At 42.6% G+C, this 10,184-nt stretch overlaps 1 protein-coding gene across 1 annotated transcript; it reads right to left on the bottom strand.

The window, feature by feature from the left end:
* Positions 1-7,108: 7,108 nt before the first annotated feature.
* LOC124656073 lies at positions 7,109-9,807 on the bottom strand. The gene is made up of 6 exons (XM_047194879.1): positions 9,497-9,807; positions 8,846-9,169; positions 8,235-8,415; positions 7,965-8,154; positions 7,289-7,437; positions 7,109-7,212 (listed from the first exon to the last, which is right to left on the bottom strand). The coding sequence occupies exons 1-6, from the start codon at positions 9,805-9,807 to the stop codon at positions 7,165-7,167; spliced, it is 1,203 nt and encodes a 400-aa protein (XP_047050835.1). The 3' UTR covers positions 7,109-7,164.
* Between the last annotated feature and the right edge of the window lie 377 nt (positions 9,808-10,184).

Raw genomic sequence — 10,184 nt, 5'->3', positions numbered from 1 at the left:
GATTTTCGTCCACGGAATCGATTTCGGTTTCTTGCTTTCTGGTGATGTTGATTAGGCATTATACGTGAATGGACGATGTACATGTACATACACAACACGCTGAACATTTTGGTCATAGTATTTACTGTATTAATATACGCAGGCACTAACTTTTTTTGGATTTGCTAAAAATCAGTTGACTGAGATTATCTTATGTCTCAGTCGATCGTTCCGGCCGTCCGATCCTATTGATTTCTGGAGATTAGCTTTTCCTTGCGGCAAAGGTGCACACGCGTGCATTGCTCTGGGCCTTTTGCGGCAGCGAGGCGGGATGGGCTTTTGGTACAATGATGACGGCCTTCTTTTCCCTTTTACCTCACAATTTTTCTGTAGTACTTCTTTTTCTTGTGTTTGACTCTTTGTGTGTGGGTTCTTTCAAACACTAAACAGAGGCATTGTCATTTCATTCTTGTCACACATTTTCAAGAAATATGCAACTTTAGCTGGTTTTTACATGAATTTCACTTTTCTCAAAACATCATTATCACTAGTCGCTTTTATGTGCTTTTATGTAAGTTTGCACTTTTCTCAAGAGATATGCAACTCTATCTTTTTTATATGAGATGCATTTTTCTTAAAAAATGTGCAACTCTAACTAGTTTTTTATATGAGTTGCACTTTTCTCGAGAAATATGCAACTCTGCCCGGTTTTCTCATATGTTGCACTTTTTCCAATAAATGTGTAACTCTATCCGATTTATGTTACAAGTTGTATTTTTCTCAAGAAATGTTCGACTCTAAGAGGTTTTTATATGAGTTGCACTTTTATCAAAAAAAAAAGTGTAACTCTATCTAGTTTTTTTTATATATGTTGCACTTTTTTCCAAGAAATGTGTAACCCTATCGGATTTATGTTATTAGTTGCATTTTTCTCAAGAAATATGCAACTATAACCGTTTTTTCTTACATGTTGCACTTTTCTTAAGAAATGTGTAACTCTATCTAGTCTTTATATGAGTTGTACTTTTTTCCAAAAAATGTAACTCTGTCGGATTTATGTTATTAGTTGCATTTTTCTAAAGAAATGCGCAACTATAACCGTTTTTTCATACGAATTGCATTTTTCTCAAAAAGTGTTTGACTCTAAGCGTTTTTATATGAGTTGCACTTTTCTCAAAAAATGTGCAACTCCATCCCACTTTTTTATACGAGTTGCAATTCTAACCAGTTTTTTACATGAGTTGCACTTTTCTCAAGAAATGTGTAACTTAACCGGTTTTCGATATGAGTTGCACCTTTCTCAAGAAATGTGCAACTCTAACCGTTTTTTCACACGAGTTGCAATTTTCTCATGAAATATTCAACTACAAACGTTTTCGTATGAGTTGCACTTTTCTCAAAAAATATGTAACTCTATCCGGATTTTTTAATATGAGTTTCAACCATAATTAATTTTTGATACGAGTTGCACTTTTCTTGAGAAAATGTGTAACCCTACCCGGGTTTTGAGGTGCACTGCGATGTCTTCCAACGTAAGGGTGTTAATACAGATGACGTGCTAAGTTAATTAAGCTAGTAGCTACCAGCACACTTCACGAACAAAAAAAAAGTTTTTACATGCATGTGCATGGAGGTGTCTCCAATGTGATTACTATGGGCATGAAGGACAAAGTATCTAGTGGCCACAAACGTCCATAGTTGTACGCGGGTTGGAGCTAGCTACCTATACCATCGATCGACTGAGACTTTAGCTATTCTCAGGCGACTGCTTCCTAGGCAGACCCAACTTTTTTTTGGCGAAATGCAGCAGAGCTTTTTTTTCTGAAAGCAACCACCTATTTTTATTGATATAGAAAATATGGATTTGCTAATTCTTACTAGTATACTAAGATCTATTATTACGCAGAGATTCATGCAACTTTTTTTTCCGTCTTTACATTCAAAAAATATCACGGTCCTAAAAGGATTTTCAAATTACCCACGATATCTAGAAGACCTGCATTTGAAAGAAATTGAGTGGGAGGTAAATAACCTTCCTAATGTTCTGTGTAGATGACACATTTGAGTGGGAGGTAAGCATAATGTTTATATGAAGATTTCACATTTGGGTGGGAGCTAAGAGCGTCTTCCTGATCTTATATGTAATTGACATATTTGAGTAGAAGCTTAACAAGATTCTCATGTGTGGATGACATATTAAGAATGCTATAGGTGTGGTACTAAAGATTATTCAAGCAGTAAATATTCTATGGATGAAATTGAACATTAAAGCATTAAAGGTTTATCAAGAGAAGTCGATACGTTTAATGAAAATTAAGTCGAAATATTTTTCTGGATTACATTTGAAGAAATTTAGAATGGTTGAATAAGAGAGAAGGGATGTGCTACGTCCCCTATGCCTTAGTCATAGAATTCTGTCTTTTAACCTTGTAATGTACAACGACATAATGTGAGCTAAGTTCTTAGCCACAAGAACATGTTTTGAAGTGATTTCCAAGTAAACCGTTGAACTGGAGTTAAGTTTATTCTCAGTGTCTAGCGAGAACTGATGATATACTTCTGATCTGTAAATGATAGTAAACTTGAACGCACGATATTACGTTGGTGCAAGGTGCTGACCTACAAAATGGAAATCTCACACTAATAAAAGCCTCGAGTTGAAATCATAATGGTTCGCCATGGAAACTGCATGGGATGCATTATCCTTGAATCTGCATTAATAGTTTGACCGAGAAATTTCGAATTTCAGTTGAGTGTGTTTTCTAGTGTACATAACCAAGTGAAAGGTGTCTGAACAAAACATCATTGTGTACACATGATGAAAAATCTCACTCGATCTAATACCAAATTGTATAAATTAGGAGATTATCATTTTAATGATAGAGTAATGTTAAATTAGGTGACATACGATTTAGAAAGAACACAAGGATCTGAATGATCCGGGTTGTTAACATAACACTTTTCACGAGCAAGCATGATTGATATCACACATGTGATATGGTGTTAGGATTAGTAACAAATTCAACTAAATTATTTGTACTCTAGTGTAAGTGGGATACTGTTGGATATAATGCTCTAGAGGCAAATAACAAAGGATCTTTATTATTATATCTCGATAGTTCATAATAAGTTTCGTGACATGCTATAACTGTATTGATAGGAAACATTGATACACGTGCGGTATGTAAATAACCAGGGTCCCTAGTGAGCATTTATGGGTACTAGCTCATTGGTCATCTGATGATCAAGGTTTTTCCCGATCATGGAGATTCTTTTCAAATGGCAATGGGAGCATATCATTGGGTTACTGATATGATGACATACCCAATATAAGTATTGCAACACGATCAAATCATAAAGTTGATCGTTGTGATAGATATGAAAGCGTAGTAACCTAATCCTTAGACCATGAGATCATATCTAATCGTTACCACGGGAGGCTGCTTTGACTGCATCATCAATCACACTATAATAGGGTGATCATAAAGGTGTCTATCAGGTATTCCAAAGGGGTAGACTAAGGTGTATGCATTGATCGGTATTTCTTCATTCGCGTGATGGAAAGATACTCTAGGCCCACTCGGTGAGATTACATCCATGAAGCTCCGCAACATATGACTAGGTCATGGGGATGGAATATCACGAAACGAGTTGAATAGCCTTATCGGTGACGAGATGGAACTAAGTATGATGATACCGATGATCACAAATAAGTCTGGTATTGAAGTAACAAAGGATATGACTCAATCTTTATGGTTCAACGATATATGTATATCTTGGAATGCACATGGGTCATTATGCTCTTCCCAGTCCCGCTAAAGATCATTGATCGGAGAGGAGTCTCTATCATGTCTATAGTGTTACTGAACCGTAGGGTAACACATTTAAGGGTTCGGTGATGCTTAGAGATGCTTTTGGATTTGTTGGAAACACAGGAGAATAGAGAAGGGAGAAATGGAAAGGTTCCGGGAGAATCTGATGGATGTTCTAAGTGGTTCAAGATGTGTCTCGGATCACCGGAAATTAATTAATATGCATTATATATTAATTAAATGAATTAATATTACATATATGATTATTTAATAAAGTAAAAATTCAGCCCATCTTAATGGGCCCCTCCCGGAGGGGAGCCCATTAGGGGGCCGGCCAACCCCCCAAGTGGATAAGGTGGGGGGGGGGGGGGACGACGTTAGATTAGGGTTTAGCTTGGGGCGCATGGGACTCCCTTAGCCTAGACACCCCCTCCCTTGGCCCAGCTGGCCACCTCCCACCATATAAGGTGGAGGCTTGGGAGGAGCCCCTTGAGGCGCCTCTCCCCCTCTCTCATTTTCTCTCCTGCACGCGGTTCCTCAAAGAGGTGCGCACGAAGAGAGTCGACTCCACCCCAGTACGCCATCGTGCTACTGGTGTTTCGATCAGAAGATCTACTTCCGCAATCTCAGCTGGATCAGAGATACGGCTGATGGAATCTACCCTAACTAAGCCACACTGGTGAAGACTATCTGTAATCCAAACACGGAGAAGACAAAGAGGTTTTCCAAGATGCAAGAGGCTTGCACGAAAGATGTGGAGCGGGTATTTGGTGTGCTCCAAGCTCGGTGGGCAATTTTCGTCACCCGGCAAGAACATGGTCGTTGAAGACCATGCATGAGGTGATGACATGCTGCGTAATCATGCACAACATGATCGTTGAGAACGAGCATCCTGATGGCTGCAATGAGCACCAATGGGATTTCCAAGAGCTGGTTGCGCCAATCCCTGAGCCATTATCCTAAGAGGAGTATCTGCATATGAATATAGAAGTCACTAACGAGATCAAGTCCAAATAGCTACAGACGGATCTGATTGAGCATCAGTGGGCATTGGCTGGTCATGAAGACAGTGCCTAGAGGAATACCATCTTATTTTCGTGTAGACTTTTAAAAATTTGGATGTAATAACTGAGACTAATTTGAACCTGTTTATTTTGTTGTTTTAAAACATCCCAATTCATGCGGACGCGCAAATGCGTTGGACCGCTGGAGGCACCCCCAGGCGCAAACAGACGCGCAGACAAAAACGGTCATTTTCGCGTCCGCCAGGCGACGCAAACGGACGCGCACGGAAAATTTGTGCGTCTGAAATGCGTCGCCCCGTTGGAGATGCCCGGCCCTAAGCGCATCTCCACTAGGCGACCCATGTGGTCTGAGCGCGTCTGAATCCTCTGCGTAGATGGACCAGCCGCTCACGCTCCAGCGAGACGATCCAAACGGACCAACCCGTCCGCCTCGACCCATCGGGCCATCAAATTTGGGAGCTGATCCGTCGGGGCGGAAACTGCGTGGACATCGCGTGTGTCCGATAGCGCGTGCCGTGAGCCCGCTTGTTGGAAGCGATCCGAAGGCTGAACGACGGTAGCGATGAACGCGGCCCGGCAGGAGAAGGATGACCGGCGGCTGCAGCCATGGCCATCAAAGCCACTGCCACCATCACATGCGCTGTCTCCTCCATCAATGCCGATGCTCGAGCTCCACGCCGGCATCCAATGCCCTCGACCTATTTAAGCTTGGCCTCGGCCGTGTTCTTAACCACCAAGATCCTCACCCACTTAGCATCGTTGCCGTGTAACTAGAATGCCTTGCTGCAAAGCCACCACCTACTCTATGTTGGGTCGCAATGGGCGCAACATGCCTGCACCTCCACCTCCGCCTCCGTCTCCACCTCCGGAGCTGGAGCCCGTCAGACATCTTCGACGCAGGCTTCAACAAAGCCGATATAGCGGAGTCTGTCCTCCAGAACGCGCAGCATGAGGTCGACGCGTGGAAGAGAAGGAGCAGGAGCCAGTGGCCGAGCCGCAGCAGGCAACGATACTCGAATCTTACCGGCTGGCACACGACCTCGAGGAAACCCGCCGCGGATATGAGTGGCTCGCCCTCAACACCGATTTCGCCATGAGGTGGATGTTCGGGTTGATTCAGCGGGCCGGCTCTCCTCCATCGACCGCCGCGAAGAACGACGGCGAAGCTAGTCACTAGGTTTTATTTATTTTAAATTTAGTTGCTTTCATTTAAACATGTAACATATAACGAAATTTGAATAAAAGTTTCAATTTCTGCCATGTTTTTGTTGACTATATCTTCAACTTATAGTTGCTCTTTAAAATCTATAAATAAGTTAACCTTTCTGCCAAAATTTTCATCAGCAACATTTTCTAGATCGTTTTACCCGCTTAAATTAGAAGAAAAATAGTTTGGAACCGAACCACCGTTACCGATGACTTCGTTAGTCTTGTGCTCTGCCATCGTTTGGGCCGTAGCGCGCATATTGGCCACGACGCGCAAAATACAAGAACAAAAATTCAGGAAAAAAACCGATCAAATCAGGTTGAATAGTCCCACATTGTTTCCTTACAATGAGTCACACCTATTTATATAGGTTCAAATTTAGCTACAATATCAGCAAGGTGAATCAACAAGAAGGAACTAAAAGGAGGAGGATGCCTGGTGTCATCTAAACTAAACCAATTATTTGACAGTTGCACAACAGATGGGCAAAGAAATTGTGACCGCAGGGCATGACCTGGACTCGGAAAAATGACCGCAAGGCATGACCCGGACTCGGAAGAAAGAGCCAAGGTCAGCCACGAGCTGGCGCCGATCGACAACACCGCCTAGCGCCTAGCTCCATGCCGAAGGTAGAGAAGAGTATGCCCCGAGCTCAAGTCACTCGGGTCCCTAGAGGCGGCGGAGAGCTTCAGATTGGAGAGATGGTGAGGTGAGGAAGAGGGGGGAATGCATAACAGCCGCTGCAGCCGGGGCACGCTGATGGAGGGGAGGGCGCCTGGCCAATATGAGTTTCACGCGACGGTTAATCGGTACTAGGTGGAATTCATGGATTCACTTATGACGTCGACTGATGGGGGTTATGTTAGTCAATGAACCTGATTCTCAAAAAACATGTAAAAATAATATCATAATATCATATATGATAACGAGCGCGGCGGCGTGGCAGCAAGACTTACTAGTATGCCATAATTCAGAGTTGATAAATAAGTTTTACAGGAGAGAGGGTGGCACCAAGTAGCCCTGAACTGTGCTCAAGTTAACATAACAGGACTCCAATGATTAACACGACATTAGGCACCACAAGCTAACTTTTTTTTTTCTCTTATTTGAACCATAGCGCCCTCCTTGCAAGTAAACTCTGTCATTTCACACCATAGATATATCTCAGCCTAGCTTCCTCTCTAGCCACCTGTAATAATAGAAAGATAATAAGACAAACATTCAAATGTCCAGCAGTTTTAGTATGATCAAAGTTTTCGTATTACATCTTCCTTAGAGCCTGTCCATGTGTTAGGACGGCGGCTACCCCCACCAAATGGCAGATGTACATCCACGTGACCACCAGAGTATGCATCAGCCTTGTCGGGGTGCTTTATATCAATACTTCCATTATTTATGCAACCATAGCAGTGGCCTTCGTTGAAAAAGATCAAAACAGAGAATTGTTATACCTCCATCATATCATGGAGTGAGTGTAAAATCAATTTAAGACAACAATGAATTTGGTTTCTGAACTCAGAACAAGAGTGGAACAAGACTGGATGCACAATTTTATCTATTATTGGACAGAAAGGTCCTCCATGTGTTCACTACAAGTACTACACATACTGCATCTAACTGTATTTTAAACTCTATTATGCAAATGACTGCCTGTGCCATGATCATTTTCATTGCCCTCTTTGCTGTTGCCAATTACTTCCCGCAAAATCAATAGTAGAACACTAAAATGTAAAATTATTTTAGAAAACCCAGTCAACACTAATCTATTTTGCAACCTCATGCCTTATGCTGCAAAGGCGCAGAAAGTTACGTATCATGTATCAGCAACCAACGAAAAGTAAGCCTAGAACTAAAGACATCATATTTGGATATGCAAGTTAAGAAACCATATGCAAGCTTTTAGTGAATAGCCCATTATATCTGCCCTCTGTCCATACTTACCATTTTCATTGGATTCAATCTTGCAGAATGTATTTGCCACCAATTCATTGTCTCCTTCTTTCACTTCAGCAAAGAAAAGATCCTCAATTCCATCTTTAGTCTTTGTAGTGAAATTGAAATGCTTGTACCACATATTGCCTTCACCGATTGACTGGAAGTGCAAAATAACCTTTAATTCATATGCATCATCCTAAAAGAGTGGGGCGGGTCAGCAATCATTACATGAAAGAAAACAGGACATAACAATGAGAGAGAGAGAGAGAGAGAGACCCCAAAAAGTTTGTGCTTCTCATTATACGTGTCCAGAAAAGCTTGAAGCATTAAACTCTTTTGCTCACGGGTATGCTCCACGACCTGGTTGTCTGAACATCTCCTTGTTCTTCCATCAGGCCAGTAAAGAGCCTTCTTTATAACAATCTCCATCTCAGAATCCCCACATTGCTCTTTCCACCTACAATCATTAGGTGATGGAAAAAAAAGCCTACGCATCTTAATTTTCAGATCCTAATCACCAGTGTTTTGTAACTAAGAAAGCTGCGGTAGATGGGTGTCCCGAAGCTTAAAGCTAAATAATTACATAAGATACAGTTCAGATGATACTTGATAGCATACCTACAATAAAAAGCAGCAGAGCGTACATGTAATTTTGTTAATGTTGATCTCTACTTGCGAATTATGCACTAGTTCAAACAGTTGTGTTAAATTTAAGGTGTTCCACAACATGAACTTGATGAAAGAGGACCAAATATAGGATATCATTTCTTTGATCAAGTTGACAGCTCTTATATGGTGGTGTTTCTTATCTGAGGGAAAATAACCAGGTGCAGATGCAAGTAAGAAATTGAGAAGAAAACAACACATAAGGAATTGAGAAACGATACAGCGTTTTATGCCGCTTGTCATCCAGATAGCGCTCAATAGCCTTTTCAACTTCCTCTGGGCTCTTGAATGGTCCACCAAGACAAGGATACGTGTGGAAAGATTTTGAATGATCGATCCTGATGTAAATACTGAAGTACCAACCAGGAGGTTTGTTGACATAAATGGTTGGCTTAGATGGTGGGGTCTCAGCTACAGCCTGCCGGGAGGACGAGGAAGCTGCAGTGTCCTTGACTGTTGTAGTGCCGAGCAAAATGCTCAAGTACGAGACAGATGTTTGCTGGGGCGTCCGTGCAGATGGAGGCTCAGCCACACCATACTTGCACCTGAATTAAGTAAATCGATTAGAAAAGCAGAGCCTTGGAGGGAAGAACATTGCAAGAGCAGCATTGTTACGTTAAGTACAAGTAATAGCGATCAGGATTCGCATAAGAGCTGAGTGAACAATTCATATCATCATCATATTGCTATGGACAGAGCTTGACAGGAGAAAGGATACTTTTTTTTTTGCTGATTTGTGCACAAATTGATAGATTTGTTGCTGCAACAACCAAACAAACTACCTAGCTATGCAATCTATAAACTAGATTTCGATCAAAGCCCTTTCTTCCGATTATAAGATATAAGCATGAACGGAAAGATAGCGCGCATACGGGTTGGGGGCGGCGCCACCGCGGGAGGAAGCAGACAGCTGTGTAGCGACGGCGCTACCGCGGCAGGGGGCAGAGAGTTGGTCGGGGGTGGTGTCGCGCCTGCGGCAGGGGCCGCCACCGCGAGATCGGCAGGTAGGGCAGGAGCACAATTCCGCCGCAGCACGGGTTTGCGCAGACTCCGCCGCATCCGCCTCCGCCTCCGCCGCCCCAGAACAGGCCTGCGCCGCCGAAGTACGGGACTGCGCGGCCTCCTCCGCCGCATGTTTCCTGGGATTCGGCACGCGGCCGCGGTGTTGGCATTTTTTGCCCATGAACGACGAGGGTTTTGCTTTTCGTTGGGGAAAAGAGCGATCTTTGGTGTTCGCCTGTTTGGTATCGTTTTTTTTTATAATAACACCATGTTAAATCAGTAAGCTGACTAATTAAAAACCTTCCAGTCCCCAGTTCCCGTAGGTTTGGGGTCCCTCCGTCTTTCAAGCAAACGTTATGAGCAACTATAACTATCCCTACCACAATGAGCAAAAAGAACATGGACAAAGCTTCTGGCCAAGAAAATGCACTCCTCATAGATCCGCTGCTGCTCCAATAGAATTACCTCCATCAAGCATGGTAGAAGTAACTTCCATACAATCACTTTTAACAATAATCTTCGTACATCCAACTTGACCAGCCAACTGGAGACCGTTTC

This window comes from Lolium rigidum, chromosome 5, assembly GCF_022539505.1.
Source record: "Lolium rigidum isolate FL_2022 chromosome 5, APGP_CSIRO_Lrig_0.1, whole genome shotgun sequence".
Taxonomy (NCBI): domain Eukaryota; kingdom Viridiplantae; phylum Streptophyta; class Magnoliopsida; order Poales; family Poaceae; genus Lolium; species Lolium rigidum.
Note: the sequence above shows the minus strand (reverse complement) of the source record. Positions and strands in the feature narration are given on the sequence as shown.

Excerpts from the sequence above, each read along its gene's own strand:
- LOC124656073 (XM_047194879.1), bottom strand. The coding sequence starts at position 9,807 with ATGGGCAAAAAATGCCAACACCGCGGCCGCGTGCCGAATCCCAGGAAA. Across the intron at positions 9,170-9,496 it reads GGTGGCGCCGCCCCCAACCC|GTGCAAGTATGGTGTGGCTG; the intron begins GTATGCGCGCTA and ends TACTTAATTCAG. Across the intron at positions 8,416-8,845 it reads GACAAGCGGCATAAAACGCT|GTGGAAAGAGCAATGTGGGG; the intron begins GTATCGTTTCTC and ends TAATGATTGTAG.